Source organism: Eptesicus fuscus, chromosome 3, assembly GCF_027574615.1.
Source record: "Eptesicus fuscus isolate TK198812 chromosome 3, DD_ASM_mEF_20220401, whole genome shotgun sequence".
Classification (NCBI taxonomy): Eukaryota; Metazoa; Chordata; class Mammalia; order Chiroptera; family Vespertilionidae; genus Eptesicus; species Eptesicus fuscus.
Window position 1 is genome coordinate 60,705,866 of NC_072475.1, and position 21,957 is coordinate 60,727,822.

Consider the following 21,957-nt stretch of genomic DNA (forward strand, 5'->3'; position numbering starts at 1 on the left):
GAGGCAGTCAGTGCTGTGTCACCATGGCAACCCAGCACTGACTTCTGGTTGGTTGAGCCTCTGGTCGCTGTGGATGTTATGGACCCTGGGTTTTTATATATTAGGATGAGGACATTTTATAAGAGCCTCTGTCCTAAGTAAAATAGGCTATTCATGGAGGGGTAATTAGATTGGTAATAGAATCAGTCTCATGTTGTTGAATCTACACTCTGATAAATTTTTGAAAACTTTAAAGACTCTTTTTTTTTTTTAATTAGAAACATTTTTTTTATTGTTGAAACTATTACAGATGTCCTGTAGCACCTGCCCCCCTGCCTCTGGCCATCACCATATTGCTGTCTGTGTCCATTGGCTATGCATATATGTTCTTTGGCTGATAGATTTGTATTCTTTGGGAGAACTGCATATAAATGGCTAATATTCTATTTTTGATCCTCTTTGAGATTTTTTTGAACTTATTGTTCAGTAATTTGGAGGAATGAGTATTGAAATATCAATGTATGGATAAGCATAGCATGTATATTTTTGTATGACTAGCCAAAGGCATCTTTAATTGTTATGCAAACTGTACAAAAATGCCTTATAGATTTTTACTTAAAAATTAAGAATACATTTAGGCAGAATCACTAGTAATGACCATTCAAAAGCCATTTTTCAAAGTAGGAAACAGACAATATTGACACTGATGATTGCAAACAATGTTGAAGAGATTCATTCTTGGTCGGATGAATTTTTCTCTCTGCTTTTTATCATTTTCTTTACCTAAGGAGAATGAAAAAGAATTTTTTTTTCCAATTGCAATTTTGGTCTATTTAGAATTACCAAGTAGTTGTGGGGTTAAAATATGTAAACATTGTACTGAAGTCTTCGTACTGAACTATACAAATAATTTAGACTTTGATAAGTCAAGAATACATGTCATCTCTAGGAGAACCAGTAAAAATATGAGGATATTAGGACAGTGACTCTATTTTGTATAATACTGTAATTATAGATACATATCATATACATTTTAAAAATCTACAGAATGTACAACACAAAGAGAGAACCCTATGTAAATGGTGGACTTTAATTAATAATGTGTCACTATTAGCTCATCAACTATAGCAAATGTACCACAGTAATGAAAGATATTAATAATAGTGCTTCCTATATGCAAGGATAAGCACTTAAAAAACAACAACCCTGCAAATAACAGCTGTGTAAATGAAACAAAATACAACCCTCCCCATGCTAAAAAATAAAAACCAAATAAAAACAAATTAAAAAACCCTCACAGCAACCAGGAGGTTCTGGAGAGTAAGCAAAGACAGGCAGATTTTGGAGGAGAGTCAAAACTTGGAGCAACTGACCAACTTGGAATGAATTCCTTATTATTTGTAACTTTGACTCCATGAAAACTCACCGAAATGCCTACAATTCTATTGGAAAGCCCACTATCTTTCAGGAGAAGAAGCCTGGGCTAATATGGCCAGATATTGAAGAATGAGGGGAAAACCTAGAAGAGGGAAAGAGAGTCTCTATTTCTGTGCATGAAACTTGCACAAGACTCAGGTTGACACCTGAATCATACATTCTCAGGATGGATTCAAAGTAGGCAGCAAAACCTTCAAGAATTCACCATTAACCACAGAAGGCAAGAGAGTGCTTCAAATTGAATCTAACCATATTAACTGTTAGCTAAAACAAAAACATAAACATTTGTCAGAGGAATATGACAAAACTCAGTAGAAGAAATGAAAACAAAACCAATAATTCCTTTTTCAATTGCAAACAAAAATTAAAATACCTAGGAGTAAACTTAACAAAGGATGTGAAGGACCTATATATTGAAAAGTACAAACATTATTAAAAGAGATTGAAAAAGACACAATGAAATGGAAATATATTCTGTGTTCATGGATTGTAAGAATCAACTTAGTTAAAATGTCTACATTACTCAAAACAATATACAGATTTAATGCAATCCCCAAAATCCCAATGTTATTTTTTAAAGAAATAGAACAAGTCATGATTTGTATGGAACCACAAAGACCTGGAATAGCTAAAGCAATCCTGAGAAAAAAGAACAAAGCTGGATGTATCACACTACCCAACTTCAAATTATACTACAGAACTGTGATAATGAAAACAATATGGTATTGGCAGCAAAACAGACACACAGACCAATGGAACAAAACTGAGAGCCCAGAAATAAAACCACATGTAAATGGGCAAATAATTTCTGACAAAGGAGCCAAAAACACCCATAGAGAAAAAAAAAGCCTCTTCAATAAATGGTTCTAGGTAATTGGAAGCTACATACAAAAGGGTGAAACTAGATAACAGTTTGTCCCCTTGTACAAAACTTAATTCAAAATGGATCAAAGACCTAAATATAAGATCTGAAACAATAAAGTACATAAAAGAAAACATAGGTACTAAACTTATGGACCTTGGCCTTCGAGAAAATTTTATGAATTCTACCCCAAAGGCAAGGGAAATAAAGGCAAAAAAAAAAAAAAAAAAAACCACCCCAAAAATGAATGGGACTATATCAAATTAAAAAGCTTCTGCACAGCAAAAGGAGCCGACAACAAACAAAAAGGCAACTGATGTGATTTGCAAACAACAGCTATGATAAGGGGCTAATATTTAAAAATGTATCAAGAATCCGTAGAATTCAACACCAAACAATCCAATTAAAAAAATGTGTAGAGGACCTGAATAGACACCTCTCCCAAGAAGACACATAAATGGCCATCAGATATATGAAAAGATGTTCAACTTCACTAGCTATTACGGAAATGCAAATCAAAACTACAATGAGAAAGAACTGTATCTGTTAGAATGGCTATTATCAACAAGACAGGTAATAACAAGTGTTGGAGACATTGTAAAGAGAAAGGAACCCTTATTCATTGCTGGTGGGAATGTAAACTGGTATAGCCACTATGGAAAACAGTAGAACATTTCCTCAAAAAATTAAAATAGAGTAATCATCTGACCCAGCAATCCCTCTTCTGCATATCAACCCAAAAAACTAAAATATATTTATTCACAAAGATATATGCTCCCCTATGTTCATTGCAGCATTATTCATGGTGGCCAAGACATGGAGACAAGCAAAGTATTCTTCAATAGAGGATTGGATAAAGAAGATATGAGACATATATACTATGGAATACCACTCAGCCATAAGAAAAGATGAAATACTGCCATCTGCGACAACATGGATGGACCTTGAGAATATTATACTAAGCAAAATAAGTCAGTCAGAAAAAGTTAAGAACTATATGATTTTACTCATATGTGGGATATAAAACTTTAACTGATAGACACAGATAACAGTATGGTGGTTAACAGAGGGAATAGAGTGGGGGGGGTAATAAAGGGTAAAGGGGGACAAATATATGGTGAAGGAAGATTATTTGACTTTGGGTGATAAGCACAATGCAATATACAGATCATGTATCATAGAAATGTATACTTGAAAGCCTATATGACCCATTAACCAATGTCACCCCAATAAAAATTTAATAAAAAATTATAACCTCTTGTTGGATTGATTCCTTTATCATTATACTAGAGGTCCGGTGCACAAAATTCATGCATGGGGGTGGGGGCGGGGGGAGGGAGTGTCCCTTAGCCTGGCCTTCACCTTCTCCAATCTGGGACCCCTCAGGAGATGTCTGACTGCTTGTTTAGTCCTGATCCCGCAGGACCAGCCTCACAATCCAGGACTGCTGGCTCCTAACCACTTGCCTACCTGCCTGCCTGATTGCCTCTAACTGCTTCTGCCTGCCAGCTGGATCGCCCCCTAAGCACTTCCCTGCCAGCCTGATCAATGCCTAACTGCTCCCTGCCGGCCCGATCACATCCAACTGCCCTCCCCTGCTGGCCTGATCGCCCACAACTGCCCTCCTCTGCTGGCTATCTTGTGGCAGCCATCTTGTGATGGCCATCTTGTGACAATGTGAGGGTGGCCATCTTGTGGTGGCCATCTTGTAATGATGTAGTGGTGGCCATCTTGTGATGACATTGCGTGAGGGTGTGGCGTGAGGGCATGACACCACATAGGCTTTTATTATCCTATATAATAAAGAGGTAATATGCAAATTAACCCTCATGCCCTCACAAGATGGCTGCCTATGACCAAACGACTAAACAAGCAGGCTGCGTGGGGTGACCAGGCCAGCAGGGGGATTAGTGAGGAATGACCAAATGACTGAACAGCAGGCTGCATGGGGTGACCAGGCCAGCAGGGGGGTCAGTTAGGGATGACCAGGTCAGCGGTGGGGGCAGTTAGGGGTGACCAGGCCAGTGGGGGGTGTGCAGTTGGGGGCAACCAGGATGGCAGGGGGACAGTTGGGGGTGAATAGGCTGGCAGGGGGGAAGTGAAGGGCAACTAGGCCGGTGGGGGGGCAGTTGGGGGCAACTAGGCTGGCAGGGGGGGGCAGTTGGGGGTTACCAGGCCAGCAGGGGGGGCAGTAAGGTGTGTCCAGGCCAGCATGCAGAGGCAGTGAGGGGAGATCAGGCTGGCAGTTGGGGGGTAGTTAGTGGCGACCAGGCAGGCAGGCAGGTGAGTGATTAGGAGCCAATGGTCCAGGATTGTGAGAGGGATGTCTGACTGCCGGCAGTCAGACATCCCCCGAGTGGTCCCGGATAGGAGAGGGTGCAGGCCAGGCTGAGGGGACAAATTTTGTGCACTGGGCCTCTAGTATAGGATAATGCCCTTCTTTGTCTTTTGTTACAGCCTTTGTATTAAAGTCTATTTTGACTGATATAAGTTCTGCTACCCCAGTTTTTTTGTTCTCATTTGCATAAAATCTATACTTTCCATCCCTTTACTTTTAATCTTTTGATTTGAAGTGGGTCTCTTATAGGCAGCATGTGTATGGGGCTTGTTTATTATCCATTCAGCCACCCTACTTTTTAATTGGAGCATTTAGTCCATTTACATTTAATGTAATTGTTAATAGGTACGTAGTTATTGCCATTGTATTCATTATTTCCTGACTGTTTTCGTGGCTCTTCTCTGGTCTTTTTTTATTCTCTTGCTCTCTTGTATGTTGATGACTTTCTATAGTGTTATGCTTGGATTTTTTTCTCTTTATCTCTGGTATAGATATTTTTGTTTATGGTTATCATGTGCTTTTCACTTATACCAAGCTATCTTTATAGCAGTCTAATTTAAGTGGATGGTTGCTTAAGTTTGAATACATTCTAAAATCACTATACTTTTTACTCATCTCCCCAATGTTTATTTTTTGTCATTATTTTTCTCTCTTTTTTTGGTGTATATTTGTGTACCCCTTAATTATTGTTGTATTTACACATGATCTTCCTATTTTTGTCTTTTAATCTTTGTACTAACTTTAAAATTGTTTGATCAACTTCTATTACTAAGTATTTGCCTTTGTCATTGAGAATTTTTTCTTTCATATATATTTGTTTGTTAACCCTCACCTGATGATATTTTTCCATTTATTTTTTAGAGAGTGGAAGGGAGGGAAAGAGGGAAGGGGGAGAAAAAGAGAGAGAGAGAGAGAGAGAGAGAGAGAGAGAGAGCGATCACATCGATTGGTTGCCTCCCACACATGCTCCAACCAGAGGCAGGAAATAGAACCTGCAATCGACCCTTCAGTTTGTGGGCCAATGCTCTACTACTCAGCAACACAGGCCAGGGCCCTAAATATTCTAATTTTTTTGTATTTTCTTTCTACTTAAAGTCCCTCTAACATTTCTTATAAAGCTGGTTTAATGGTGATGAACTTTTTTCCTTCTTGCTTGTCTGGGAAACTCTCTCTCCTTGGATACTGAATGATAAGCTTGTTTGGTAGAGTAATCTTAGTTGTAGGTTTCTTTCTTTTCCTTCCTTCCTTCCTTCCTTCCTTCCTTCCTTCCTTCCTTCCTTCCTTCTTTCTTTCTTTCTTTCTTTCTTTCTTTCTTCTTCTTTTAACCTCAACCATCTCTTTATTTTGATGATGTACTTTTATAGGGAAAATAAATAATCAGATTATCAGGAATGTATGTAACTAAATGAAATCAAGAAAAAGAAATAATAATATGCATTTAAACAGACAGAATTATGAAACCATATATCAAAATGCATCAAATGTAAGGGCTTTGGGTCTATTGTCTAATTAACCAGCATTGTTATATTTCTTTCCATATTTAAAAAAAAATATTTATTTGCAAACATAACAGTGGGTGATAGTCTACATTATCTCTTATCTTTTGCTAACTTTCAGCATTTCCCTTAGCCCCATTCTAGGTTTTTGCCTTTCATCATTGACTATTTCTTGCCAGTCCCTTCTGGGCACAAAGTTTCTATTGAAAGTTTTTCTGATAGTCTTATGGGAACTTCCTTGCACATAACTGATTTTTCAATTGCTGCTTTTAAGATTCTCTTTTTGACTTTAGCTTTTGACATTTAATTATGATGTGTCTTAGTGTGGGTGCCTTTGGATTAATCTCCTTGGGATCTCTGTGCTTTCTGGAATTGTGTGTCTATTTCATTTGCCAAGTTAGGGAAGTTGTTTTCAGTCATTATTTCTTCAAATAGGTTTTCAATCCCTTTTTCTTTCTCCTCCTCTGGGACTCCTATGATGTAAATGTTGTTATGCCTGATGCTGTTCCATAGTTTTAAAAATATTATTCTAATTTTCAAACATTGTTTCTTTTTGCTGACCCAGTTGGTTGTTTTCCACTACATTGTCTTCCAGATGAATGGTTCAATTATTTGCTTATCTAATCTATTGTTGATTACATCTAGTGTATTCTTCTGCTCTGATGGGTTCTTTTTTATGTTTTCTACAAGAAGCCCGGTGCATGAAATTCATGCATGGGTGTGTGGGTGTGTCCCTCAGCCCAGCCCGCACATTTTCCAATTTGGGACCCCTCAAGGATGTCCGACTGCCCATTTAGGCCCAATTCCATGGGATCTGGCCTAAATGGGCAGTCGAACATCCCTCCCACAATCCAGTATTACTGGCTCTCAACCACTTGCCTGCCTGCCTGCCTGATTGCCCCTAACCACTTCTGCCTGCCAGCCTGATCACCCCCTAACCACTCCCCTGCCAGCCTGATCGATGTCTAACTGCTCCCCTGCTGGCCCAATTGCTCCTAATGCCCTCCCCTGCCAGCCTGGTCACCCCTAACTGTCTTCCCCTGCAGGACTGGTTGCCCCTAACTGTCTTCCCCTGCAGGCCTGGTCGTCTCAAACTGCCCTACCCTGTTGGCCTGGTTGCCCCTAACTGCCCTCCCCTGCCAGCCTGGTTGCCCCTAACTGCCCTCCCCTGCCAGCCTGGTCAACCCTAAATGTCCTCCCCTGCTGACCTGGTCAACCTTAACTGTTCTCCCTTGCATGCCTGGTCATCCCCAACTGCCCTACCCTGCTGGCCCAGTCACCCTTAACTGCCCTCCCTTGCCAGCCCGGTCACTCCTAACTGCCCTTCCCTGCCAGCCCAATTGTCCCTAACTGCCTTCCCCTGCAGGCCTGGTCACCCCTAACTGCCCTCCCCTGCAGGTCATCTTGTGGTGGCCATCTTGTGTCCAATGGGGGCTGCCATCTTTGACCACATGGGGCAGCCATCTTGTGTTACAGTGATGGTCAACTTGCTATTACTCTTTTATTATATAGGATTATTATATAGGATAATCTTTTTTTTTTTTTTTTTATATATTTTATTGATTTTTACATGGAGGAAGGGAGAGGGATAGAGAGCTAGAAACGTCGATGGGAGAGAAACATCGACCAGCTGCCTCCTGCACATCCCCTCCTAGGGATGTGCCCGCAACCAATTACATGCCCTTGACCGGAATCGAACTTTTATTATATAGGATTATTATATAGGATAATCTTTTTAATGCTTTCTATCTTTTTGTTGAAGTTCTTACTGATATCTTACCTTCTATCAAGTTCATTTGCACTCTATCTGATTGATGCTTGTCTCCATCTTGTTAGTTCTTTCTCTGGAGTTTTGTCCTGTTCTTTCATTTCTGTAACTTAACAACTAATTCTAAATACTGATATGGAGCCCTAGTCAGTTTGGCTCAGTGGATAGGAGCCCATCTATCCACTGAAGGGTCCTGGGTTTGATTCCAGTCAAGGGCACATGCCAGGGTTGTGAGCTCCATTCCCAGTAGGGGCTGTGCTGGAGGCAGCTGATCAATGATTCTTTCATCATTGATTTTTCTCTCTCTCTCTCCCTCTCCCTCTCCCTTCCTCTCTGAAATCAATAAAAATATATAAAATAATAAAAATAACAAAATAAATACTGATATGGACACGCACCTAAAAACATACAAGGTATTTTAAAGAATAATATATGAGGACTTAACTCTGACAGATATTAAGACATTGTAAGACATACTAATTAATATAGTCTTGTATTGGAATAAGAATAGACAAACATACCAAATAAAGAGCAGTGTGAAAGGTATGGGTCTTTGTTTGTTTGTTTTACAAAAGATGTTTGGTCAATTGGATGTCTACTTGGAAAAAAAAAAATGAAATGACACCACCTCACATCCTATACAAATCATTTGCAGGTTGATTGGATGTAAATGTAAATGTCAACCAACAAACAAAATTTAACACCTCCCTAAGAAAACCCCACTAACAAATTTCTACAAGATAATATAGGGGGCTATGGTTAGGAGCTTTGGCAAAGGAGAGATTTCTAAAACAGGACATCAGAGTACTAATCATAAATAAAATGATTGTTAAAATTTTACTATATCAAAATTAAGAATTTATATTTATTAAAAATACCTGTAAAAAATAAAAAGGGAAGGCAGAGTGAGATAAGACCTGTCACAAACACAATCAACAAAGAGTTCACAACCAGAATATACAGAAACAGTTACAAATGAGTTAAAAAAAATAAAAAGACTATTAACATAATGGGAAAAGAAGTACTTCCAAATGGCTAATAAACAAATTAAAATACATGCAAAAATTTTAGTAATCAGGAAAAAACAACAACTGGAAACTGCAATGATTTATTACTAACCACCCATCAAAATGGCTAATGCTAAAAAGATTGATAATACTAACTGTTGGGTATAGTCTAAGCAAGGATGTAAAACATCTGGAACTCTAATATACACTTCTGTTGTGAGTATAAATTGGTACCAATACTTCGGAAAAAAATTTTTTAAATGTATTTTTTATTGATTTTAAAGAGAAAGGGAGAGGGAGAGAGAGATAGAAACATCAATGATGAGAAGGAATCATTGATTGGCTGCTTCTTGCACACTCCCTACTGGGGATCAAGCTCACAACCTGGGCATATGCCCTTGACTGAAATCGAAGCTGGGATCTTTCAGTCCACAGGCTGACACTCTATCTACTGAGCCAGACCTGCTAGGGCTGGAAAAAATTTTGGAATAATATACTAGAGCTGAGCAAACACATACATTATGATCCAGCAATCACTCACAGGTTATATACTCAAGAGAAATGTGTGTACTAGTATATGTATACTAAGAGACATGTACACAAAGCTTCATAGGAAACAATTTTTCTAATAGTTACAAGCTGGAAATAATCTAGATTTTCACATCCATCATAGAACAAATAGATTGTGGCATTTCATACAATGAATACTATACAGCAATAAAAATCAACTATAGTTATACACAACAGTATGTATTAATCTCACAGACATAATTTTGAGCAAAAGAAACTAGATACAAGTGAATACCTCCATATGGTTTCCATTATATAAAGTTGAAAAATCTAAACAAAAGTTTTTCATGATTTTTGTTTAGTGGCAAAATTATAAAGAGAAGTGAGGAAGATAATATCAAAAGAGTCAGAATAATAGCCCCTTGTGGGGAATAATAACTGAGAGAAAGGAAGGAAGCTTCTGGGATGTTGGTAATTTTTAAATTTTTTTTAAACTTGAATGGTAGTTATAGGTTTGCTCATTTCATGATAATTCACTGAGTTGTACATGTTTTGTTTTAAACACTTGTATGTGTGCTATATTTGTAATAAAGAGATTGTTCTTTTTCTCCTATTGCATACCTGGCTCAGCATAAAACTCAGGGGGTCCTCTGGCTTTTCATAAACTAAGTTTTCAGTGATCTGCTGAAAGAGCATAAGACATCACATTATGGTTCTGAGCTAAAGTTATGTGGTCAGGTTATATCTGAAGTGATCTTTTTGCACTAACATGTACATACCATTTTAAAGAAATTTGTCTCTATAAAGTGACAAATTCTTTTCTTACTACTAATAAAATGAGGTAAACTAAGGCAAAATTTGGAGGAATAAAATCCTATATAATAAAAGGCTAATATGCAAATTGGCTGACTGGCAGAACAACTGGTTGCTATGATGTGCACTGACCACCAGGGGACAGACACTCAACGCAGGAGCTGCCCTCTGATGGTCAGTGTGCTCCCACAGGGAGAGTGCCACTCAGCCAGAAGCTGGGCTCACGGCTGGTGAGCACAGTGGCAGTGCTGGGAGCCTCTCACATCTCCACAGCAGTGCTAAGGATGTCCGACTGCCGGCTTAGGCCCACAGGGAGTGGGCCTAAGCTGGCAGTTGAACATCCCCTGAGGGCTCCTGGACTGTGAGAGGGTGCAGGCTGGGCTGAGGGACCCCCCTTAGTGCACGAATTTTGTGCACTGGGTCTCTAGTTTTAGTAATAAGTATCAATGGATATTTCTCTAGTTTCCAAGATCAAAGAAGTAGTGAGAAACTTTTAGTTTTGAGAACTGTGATTTTGCTAAACTGAGAAATTAGCATTATTTGCTTTGAAGAATTGTCAGAAAAAAGTACTTTGAGTAAAATTTTAAAATATATGATTTTAGTACATAGAGCCTTCCTTTAGAGGCCTTGATTCTAAAAGGTGAAAATGATGTTCATTGTTTCTAATAATAAATGAGGAAGCATATATAAAACTTCAGAGATTCACTACCATAGTTTTTTGTTGTTGAATAATCCTCCAAGTTATAATAAACAATTATCATTTGTAAGGAATAACAATGGGAGAAATTTTAGTTATAAGATAGTCACAGTCTGCTTAATGTATTTACACCAATTATGTATTTCATATATGTTTTTATTAAATAATTATTTGAAAACTAATTTTTCTTATAACAATGTTGAATACATAAGCATTATTTTTTCTTAACAGATGAAGGACATTATTTATGGAATGATTAGAATTTTACTTCCTTCAGTTTAGTAATTAGTTGTTCTTTGATTAAAGGCAGAAAGTGCTCTCCCACAAAACAATATCTTAACAAAGAAAAGGCATAGAGCAGAGTTAATGAAGTATCACTTATCCTTATTTTATAGAAGGAAATTAAGATTCACAGAAGTTATGTAGTTTTCTCCAAATAACAAAGATGAAAAATGGCTAAGTTAGATTGGAGCCTTGAGCTAAATTTGCAGTTTGTGATCTTTCTTCTTTAAACTTCAGTTTAAATGTTTTCATATTGAGGTGGGTCATTCTTATTTTACACTTTTCTAACCACAAAGTTACTTCATGTACTCACATATTATGCAGTATATGAACTAGAGGCCTGATGCACGAAATTCATGCAAGAGTAGGCCTCCTTCCCCTGGCTGCCGGCACCGGCTTCCCTCCAGCACCAGGGACCTGGGCTTCCCTCCAGCTGCTGGCAGGCACCCGGGACCTGGGCTTCCCTCTGGCCACCAGCAGGCACCTGGGACCCCGGCAGCCCTGGCTTCATCCAGAAGGTCTTACGGTCTAATTAGCATATTATTATTTGATTATTATAGATTATTATAGATATGTACTTTGCTGGGTAATAACATTAACATAAATATAAACATGTCAGGTAAACAAAAACAACCCACCAAATAGCAAACATTTTATAAATGTAATAATTTCTTATAATTCTATATTGGCAAAGGATGTTATACTTAAAAAAATGTTCATCTTGATTTCTTAGAGAGAGAAGAGGGAGAGGGAGAGAAGATAGAACCATCAATCAGCTGCCTCCTGCATGACCCCTACTGGGGATGGAACCCACAACCCCAGCATATATGCCCTGACTGGGAACTGAACCAACAATCTCTTGGTGCATGGGACAACACTCAGTCCACTCAGCCACACCAGCTGGGCAAGGATGTTATACTTTAAAGAAGTTTCAGCCCCAAATTCTGAGGTCAATATGGTTCAAAATTTTTAGAATTAGAAGCAACTGTTAACTACGCACCCCTCCCTCCACGCCCCCAAACAATGTGGTTTCTTAGATGGTCACAGGTTGGTTATCTTTTGAAAGTATTATATGATGCCTGGAAAGCTTTTTTCTTTCCTTTTCAATGGCCAATATTTTGTTCTTCCTTCCTAGTCTGGCTCAAACTTTAACTCTTTGCCAAATTTTTTTTTCCTATCAACCAACCTACCCAATCCCGAATGGCTTCATACATGGTAAGTATCACTCATTTGGTGTTTATCATTCACTACTTTTTAAAAAATACATCTTACTTACTTCTCAATGAAATTATATCCTTTGTATTATTAAAGGCTCTTTCTTATACCACATGAAAGCCAGGTCAAAGTTTGTTTTTTACATTATAATTACTAGAAAACTCACAATTAAAGAAAGGGAATGAGAGGTTTACCTGGAATATTTGCAGAATGTGGTGTTTCTCCATGTATTGTAGTGAAACTTGATAAGGATCTTGATATACCAGAGAAGGAAATCGCTTCTTATGGTAGTGAAGAACAGAACTCCTTTCTTCTTGGTATTCTGAAGTATTATCCTAAAATGGAAATATCCCCCCACCAAAGAGTCTTTAATAAATCAAAAAGCCCCAGGAAGTTCTTATTTTTTCTGTTATCAGTGGAAACTGGTTATAATGGGATCTAAATACCAGTAGATGAAAAAAAGACACATTATTATGAGAGACCTAGCTGATCCTCCAGGTAATATAATATAATATAATATAATATAATATAATATAATATAATTTCAAGTCCTGGGAGGTACCTTAGGCTTCTCCAATCTACTTCAACTATTTTTCCCTTCATAGGGATCTCCAGTTTACTCCCAATGTCTTTTCTTTGGTAGAAGCCCAGAGAGGGGAAATGACTTAGTGTTTTAGAGTTAGCGGCAGAACCAGGATTTGAAACCCAGGTCTCCTGAATGCTGGTTCATTAATCATTCCTGAATGGCCCTAGAGTAGAAGAGAAAGCAACTCATCTCTATATATCCCATCCTTCTCCTGTCCTTCCTGAATCTTATAGGTCACACATATCACAGCATGTGGGTTTATTTCTCATCCTTGATTCAACCCGTGCCCACCCTCCACCCTCCATACCACCATTATAGGCCTCTAGCTTGGCTTCCAACCTCCCAGGTGGGTATCAAATGCCCCTTTAACCTACAGGCTTGGTTACTATGATATGACTCTTTTCTTGATTGATGACATAGTCCAATTTAGTTGAGATGGCGGGGAATCTTGGGGAAAAGTTGTGGTCTTTTGTTTGTAAAGCACTGGTGACCTTGCTATCAAATGCATTGAATGCTTTCATAAAGGCGTCATTTTCAGATTTAGTTTTATCTGAAACCTTGGAATCTCTGAAGTCTTTTTGCTTACGATCTAATTTAGAGTCAGCCTCTTTGCCCTTCTTGCTGGTATGTATTCTGCCATCAGACTCGTCACTTTCTTCAAGGTCAGGCTGGTCGTCATCTATGTCATCTTCATCTACAACCTTTTCATACTCACTGTAGAGCGGCATGATAACTCTGGGGTGACGAGTGCTGACAGCAACTTGGTCTTCAGCTGCCTGGTCTTCAGCCAGTTCAATAATTTGGTCATGTGCTTTGTGGTGAGTCTTTACCGATGTTTTGTAGCCAATTGGGTCAGACAATCTGTGTTCAACCTGTTCATAAACTTTTCGTTCAACCAGACCAGACTTTCTGCTGTCAATCAGTTCATAAGGCGCTTGGTCCTCTTGGCCGGACTCTCTGTGTGGAAACGGTGCAGAAGCCCTCCGGGCATCTTGTGCAGACTTTAGATGGTCAATCGGTTCAGAAGCCTTCCGCTCATATTGGCCAGACTTCCTGCGGTCAATCGGTTCAGAAGACCTTCGGTTATCTTGGCCAGACTTCCTGCGGCCCATCTGTTCAGAGGCTCTTTGTTCAGATGAGACAGACGGTGTACGGCCAGTCTGTTTAGAAGCCCTCTCAGTAGGGCTGGACAATCTGCGACCAGTGTGTTCAGAAGTTTGTCCTTGGTGCTGAACAGGCATCTGACTGCCAGTCCGTTCAGATTCTGCATGACTAGCTTGGTGAGCTGTCTTACTCTTTCTTTGTTCAGACATTCTTTGGTCAACCTTATTAGTTCCTCTATGATCAGCAACTTTATAACGGTTGGACGCTTTAGGTCAGTCTGATCATATGTTCTGTGCCTATGGTATTTGGACACTTTGTGGTCAGCTTGGCCAAATATGTTGGGTTCAGACTGGCCAGATACTCTTAGGTCATCCTGGTTAGCTGTTCTGGGATCAGCTGGTTATCTGCCTCCTTTTTGTACAGGTTCTGCCAGTTGTCTTCCTGGCCATCTAGGTGGCTGTCATTTGGGTGCTTGGTTGTGCTTTCAGGTTCCCAGGATTCCCCCTCGGAGCCTCTTTGGGAGGCTCTCACATTTTCTGCCTGTCCCTGATTGGTCTAAGTTGCTGTGGGTGGGGCCAATCTGGGTTGTCTGGGAGACCTTAGGGGAACGCAGAGCAATAATGCCTGCGGGGTTTGTGTGGGCCTCAGTGAACTGGTTCTTTCTTCCTTCCTTTCTGGAGTGCAGGCTGTTGCCTGAAGGTGAGCTGGGGTCCAGAAGCTGCTGGGGGAAGGGCTGCCCCTGGCTCTGGGCAGAGTCTGGAGAGGGATTCCGCTGATGCACAGTGTGGACACCCTTCTCTTGAGAAGAGGTGATGACCATACTCTGGCATTGCCACCACCCAGCCTCTAGACCTAGGGCTTTGTGAATCGCTACCCTCCTCGTTTTCTTGCGGAGCGCAGAGGTGCATGTCAAATCGAATTGTTCAAGTACTGCTCTTCTAATTCACAAAAAAATGTCGGGGGATGACACTCATGCAACCACAGGAAGACAGCATTCCTGAACAGAGGTGGCTGCTGCCATCAAATACAAATCCATTCTTCCTCCACAACTGATTTGTCTAATTACAGATGTCTAGCACAGTATTAGTAGTACTAATATCAGTGCTGGCCACTGTGTTAGTAAATTGCCTTGCTAAATGTGATTTCTTCTTTTTTAATATATATATATATATATATATATATATATATATATATATACACACACACATACATATATGTATGTATATTTGTATACATACATATATGTATGTGTGTGTGTATATATATATACACAAAAACATATATATATATAATTGATTTTTTACAGAGAGGGGGAGAGGGATAGAAATATTGATGAGAGGGAAACATCAATCAGCTGCCTCCTGCAACACTTCCCACTGGGGATGTGCCCACCGCAACCAAGGTACATGCCCTTGACCTGGAATCAAACCTGGGACCCTTCAGTCTGCAGGCCGACGCTCTATCGACTGAGTCAAACCAGTTAGGGCTGATTTATTCTTCTTTAAACTCTGATCAGTATTATGGTGATGTGGCCAAATTATGTATTTTCAGTCTTAATTTATTTAAAATCCTCACTAGAGGATATGGAGTTTTTTGTGTTGCTTTTTTAAAATAAGTTTTTAATGATTTTAGAGAGAAAGAGGAAGAGAGAGGGAGAGAGAGGGAAACATTGATGTGAGAAACATTAATGAGTTGCCTCCCTACTGTACCCCACTGGAATGGAACCAGCAACTTTTTAGTGTGTGAAGGAAGCTCCAACCAACTGAGCCACCCAGATAGGGCCAGCTTTAATTTTCTAAAACCACTTTTTAATCCTGTCTTTGTAAACAGTGCCAGTGGTGTTTTCAGTGCTACCAGGAAGAGTTTAGTCTTCATGTTACCAAAGTCACATGGATCTTACCTCACAATAAAGAGAGTAGAGAGGAGAGTTTTGGTCTCCCCGCACCCATGCCCCCACACACTCCTTGACAGTTCATTGCTGCTGGAGCACCCCCTTCTCCATCTCATGGAACAGGTGAGCAGCTGTTTCCCATCCCCTCTAGGAAGAGTTATCCTGGCTGTGGAAAATCAAGCCCCATTGTGTTTTGTTGATTTATACATACACTAGAGGCCTGGTGCACAGATTTGTGCACCAGGCTGGTTTCGGCCTGATCCCCGCAGGCCAGGCTGAGGGACCTCACTGGTGTATGAATCCATGCACCAGTCCTCTAGTATGCATATAAGATCTTTGCCTAATCTTTTCCCACCCTCCTTCCTCCTCCTTTCCTTTTGAGATTCATCATTCTGTTCCATGTTTCCATGCCTGTGAATTGAGCGTCTTTCCCCTGGTGATCAATGTGTGTCATAGCTACTGTCGAACAGTCAATGGTCGCTTAGGCTCTTATACACACACACACACACACACACACACACACACACACACACACACACTAGTGGCCCGGTGCATGAAATTCGTGCATGGGGGAGGGGGGTATCCCTCAGCCTGGCCTGCATCCTCTCCAATCTGGGACCTTTCAAAGGATGTCCTACTGTTGGTTTACAGGGATCAGGCCTAAACTGGCAGTCGGACATCTCTCTCCCAATCTGGGACTGCTGACTCCTAACCACTCACCTGCCTGCCTGCCTGATTGCCCCTAACCACTCTGCCTGCCAGCCTGACCTGCTCACCCCCAAATGCCCCCCCTGCCAGCCTGATCACCCCCAACTGCCCCCCCATGCCAGTGTGCTCACCCCCAACTGCCTCCTGATGACCTGCTCACCCCCAACTCCCTCCCCCGCTGTCCTGATCACCCCCAACTGACGCCCACTGACGGCCTGCTTGCCCCCAACTGGCCCCCACCTCACTGGCCTGACCACCCTCAATAGCCCCCCCTGCCGGCCTGATCACCCACAACTGCCGTCCCATCCTGGCCTGATCACCCACAACTGCCCACCCCTCTTTGCCTCTAACCACCTCTACCTCGGCCCCACCACCATGGCTTTGTCCAGAAGAACGTCTGGAAGGTCCCCTGGAAGGTCTCCTAATCTAATTAGCATATTACCCTTTTATTAGTATAGATAGAGGCCTGGTGCATGTGTGGGGGGCTGGCTGATTTGCCCTGAACGGTGTCCGGATCAGGGTGAGGGTTCCCTAGGGGCGTGGGGCAGCCTGGATGAGGGGCCTGTGGTGGTTTGCATGCCGGCCACGCCCCCATGGGGTGAGGGTCCCCACTGGGGGTGCTTGGCCAGCATGGGTGAGGGGCTGAGAGCTGTTTTCAGGTTGGCCCCACCCCCTTCAGGTGGGGGTCCCCACTGGGGTGCCTGGCCAGCCTGGGTGAGGGGCTGATGGCTGTTTGCAGGCTGCTCTCCCATGCAGTGGGCTTTCTTATTGTTTTGTTGATGGTTTCTTTTGCTGTGCAGAAGCTTTTTATTTTGATGTCTATTTTTTCCTTAATTCCCTTTGCCCTAGGAGCTGTATCTATACACACACTCCTATGAGAGATGTATGAGATTTTGCTGCTATGGTTTCTTCTAGGATTTTTATGGTTTCATGACTCACATTTAAGTCTTTTATACATTTTAAGTTTATTCTTGTGTATGGTATAAGTTGGTGGTCTAGCTTCATTTTTTTTGCATGTATCTGTCCAATTTCCCAAACACTATTTGTTGAAAAGATTGTCTTGACTCAATTGTATGTTCTTGCCTCCTTTGTCAAATATTAATTGACCATAATGGCATGGGTTGATTTCTGGCATTACTGTTCTGTTACATTGATCTATATGCCTGTTCTTGTGCCAGTACCAGGCTGTTTTGATTACAATGGCTTTGTAGTATAACTTGATATCTGGTATTGTGATCCCTCTAACTTTGTTCTTTTTTCTCAAGTTTGCTGTGACTATTCGGGATATTTTTTGGTTCCATATAAATTTTTTGAGTATTTGTTCTAGATCTTTGAAATATGCCATTGGTATTTTAATAAGGATTGCATTGAGTCTATAGATTGCTTTGGGTAGTATGGATATTTTAATGATGTTATTGACCAATTCATGAACATGATATATTCTTTCACTTGCTTATGTCTACCTCTTTCTCTTTTTTCAATGTCCTGTAGTTTTCTGTGTATAAGTGTTTAATCTACTTGGTTAAGTTTATTTCTAAGTATCTTCATTTTTTTCTTTTTGCAATGGTAAAGAGATTGTTTATTTAGTTTTTCTTTCTGAGAACGTATTGTTAATGTATAAAAATGTCATCGACTTCTGGGTATTAATTTTGTATTCTGCTACATTGCCTAATTCATTTATTAAATACAGTAGTTTTTTGATGGAATGTTTAAAGTTTTCTATGTACAATATCATGTCATCTTTGAATAATGAGAGTTTTACTTCCTCTTTTTCAATTTGGATGATTTTTATGTTTTCTTCTTGTCTGATCACTGTGGCTAGGACTTCCAGTACTATGTTGAATAAAAGTGGTAAAAGTAGACATTCCTGTCTTGTTCCTGTTCTTAGGGGAAAATGGTTTTAGTTTCTGCCCATTGGGTATGATGTTGGCTGTCAGTTTGTCATATATGGCCTTTACATGTTTTAAATATGCTCCCTCTATTTCCACTTTGCTGAGAATTTTAATTAAAAAATGGGTGTTGGATTTTGTTGAATGCTTTTACTCTGTCTATTGATATGATCATGTGACTTTTGTATTTAATTTGTTTATGTGATACTATCACATTTATTGATTTGCAAATATTGTACCAGCCTTGCATCCCTGGAGTAAATCCCACTTGGTCATGGTGTATGATCTTTTTAATATATTGTTGGATCTGATTTGCTAATATTGTGTGGAGGATTTTAGCATCTATGTTCATCAGAGTTACTGGCCTATAATTCTCTCTCTCTCTCTCTTTTTTTTTTTTGTAGTGTCTTTATCTGTTTTTGGAATTAGGATAATGCTGGCTTCATAAAAAGAGGTTGGGAGAGCTCTTTCCTTTTGAATTTTTTTGCAATAGTTTGAGGAGTATAGGTGTTAGTTCTTCTTTGAATGTTTGGTAAAACTCCCCTTGAAGGTGTCTGGACCAGGGCTTTTGTTTGCTGGAGTTTTTTTCATTACTGCTTTTATTTCATGAGTTGTTATTAGCCTATTTAGGGTTACTGATTCTTCCTGATTCAGTTTTGGAAGATAGTATTTTTTTAGAAATTTGTCTATTTCATCCACATTGTCCAGTTTGTTGGCATATAGTTGTTCATAGTATTTTCTTACAATCCTTTGTATTTCTGTGGTATCAGTTACTTCATTGCTTACTTTTCTTATTTAATTTTTGGTAAATATTTTATTTATTTTAATTTTTTTTTATTATCTAAAGTTTTACATATGTCCCCTTTTACCCCAATTGACCCCCTCCCCCATCCCTTCCCAACCCTGGCAAGCCCCCACCGCCCCAGTGTCTGTGTCCATTCGTTATGCTAATATGCATGCATACAAGTCCTTTGGTTGTTCTCTAACCCCCCTCCCCTACCATTTGTCTCTAGATCTATCTATTCTTATTCATCAAATTATGTTGATCATTATATCCCACTTATGAGTGAGAGCATGTGATATTTATCTTTCTCTGACTGGCTTATTTTCACTTAGCATAATGCTCTCCAGTTCCATCCATGCTGTTGCAAATGGTAAAGGTTCCTTCTTTTTAATAGCGGCATAGTATTATATTGTGTAGATGTATCACAGTTTTTTTAATCCACTCATCTGCTAATGGGCACTTAGGCTGTTTCCAAATTTTAGCTATTGTAAATTGTGCTGCTATGAACATAGGGTGCTTATATCCTTTCTGATTTGTGTTTCTGTTTTCTTGGGATATAGTCCTAGAAGTGGGATTACTGGGTCAAATGGGAGTTCTATTTTTAGTTTTTTGAGGAAACTCCATACTGTTTTTCACAGTGGCTGCACCAGTCTTCATTCCCACCAGCAGTGCATAAGGGTTCCTTTTTCTCCACATCCTCACCAGCACTTGTCATCTGTTGATTTGTTGATGATAGCCATTCTGATAGGTGTGAGATGGCATCTCATTGTCCTTTTGATTTGCATCTCTTGGATGATTAGTGACTTTGAGCATGTTTTCTTTTTAATTTAATAAATCTTTATTGTTCAGATTATTACAATAGTTTCTCCTTTCACCCCCATAGCTCCCCTCCACCCGGTTCCCTCCCCCACCCTCTACCCTTACCCCCCCCCACTGTCCTCATCCATAGGTGTACAATTTTTGTCCAGTCTCTTCCTGCATCCCCCATACCCCTTCCCCCCTGAGAATTATCAGTCCACTCCCTTTCTATGCCCCTAATTCTATTATATTCACCAGTTTATTCTGTTCCTCAGATTTTTAATTCACTTGATTTTTGGGTTCAATTGTTGATAGATATGTATTTGTTGTTCATAATTTTTATCTTTACTTTTTTCTTCTTCCTCTTCTTAAAGAATACCTTTCAGCATTTCATATAATACTGGCTTGGTGGTGATGAACTCCTTTAGCTTTTTCTTATCTGTGAAGCTCTTTATCTGACCTTCCATTCTGAATGATAACTTTGCTGGGTAGAGTAATCTTGGTTTTAAATTCTTGCTATTCATCACTTTGAATATTTCTTGCCACTCCCATCTGGCCTGCATAGTTTCTGTTGAGAAATCAGCTGACAATTGTATGGGTGCTCCCTTGTAGGTAATTAACTGTTTTTCTCTTGCTGCTTTTAATATTCTATCTTTGTCTTTTGCTCTTGGCATTTTAATTATGATGTGTCTTGGTGTGGTCCTCTTTGGATTCCTTTTGTTTGGGGTTCTGTGTGCTTCCTGGACTTGTAAGTCTATTTCTTTCACCAGGTTGGGGAAGTTTTTGGTCATTATTTCTTCAAATAGGTTTTCAGTGTCTTGTTCTCTCTCTTTTTCTGGCACCCCCATAATTCTGATGTTGGTACACTTGAAGTTATCCCAGAGGCTTCTTACACTATCTTCAACTTTTTGGATTCTTTTTTTTTTTCTTTTCTGGTTGAGTGTTTTTTGCTTCTTTGAATTTCAAACCTTTGACTTGATTCTTGCGTTCCTTTAGTCTGCTGTTGGGTCTCTGTATAATATTTTTAATTTCAGTCAGTGTATGTTTAATTTCTAGTTGGTCCTTTTTTATATCTTCTAGGGCAGTGATGGGCAACCTTTTGAGCTTGGTGTGTCAAACTTCACCAAAAAACTGAGCATAACTCGGGTAGTGTGTCACTTTGAGGAAAAAACATTATTTTGCAACTGTTTCATCCTCGGCATGCGGCTGCCTCAGCGGCCGCGTGCCATCAGAAATGGCTACACGTGTCAGTGCTGACACGCGTGTCATAGGTTTGCCATCACTGCTCTAGGGTCTGGCTAAATTTATCGGTCTTTTCTAGGAAATTCTTGAAAAACCTTATAACCATGGTTTTGAATTCTATATCCAGACATTTGTTTTCCTCCATTTCTTTCATTAGTGATATGTTACTTTGTCTCCGCATTTTCACTGCTTCCCTGAGTTGGTAGGGTAGCTTTGTGTGCTAGGTTTCCTATAGGGCCCAGTGGGTCAGCCTCCCCAGTCACCTGAGGTGGACACTCTTGGTGCACCCCTTTGTGGTCTGTGTGTACAGCCTTGTTGTAGTTAAGTCTTAATTGTTGTTGGTATCACTGGGAGGAATTGACCTCCAGGCCAATTGGCTGTGAGGATCAACTGTGTCTACGCTGGGAGACCTGTGCTGGAGACAGCCTTATAGGACCAGATTTGCAAAATTGCAAAAGCCTCTGTGCTCAGCTTGGATGGGGCGGAGTCTCAGGGCTGAGCAGACAGTCTTGGCTTCCCGTCAGCCCTGCCCTTGCGCATGCGCCTCTAGA

General features: G+C 40.1%; 1 protein-coding gene across 1 annotated transcript; it reads right to left on the minus strand.

Annotated features, from left to right (window-relative positions):
• Positions 1–520: 520 nt before the first annotated feature.
• On the minus strand, positions 521–14,102 carry TEX55 (testis expressed 55). Its single transcript, XM_028153408.2, has 4 exons — positions 13,365–14,102; positions 12,599–12,739; positions 10,019–10,081; positions 521–762 (listed from the first exon to the last, which is right to left on the minus strand). The coding sequence occupies exons 1-4, from the start codon at positions 14,100–14,102 to the stop codon at positions 712–714; spliced, it is 993 nt and encodes a 330-aa protein (XP_028009209.2). The 3' UTR covers positions 521–711.
• Positions 14,103–21,957: the final 7,855 nt, after the last annotated feature.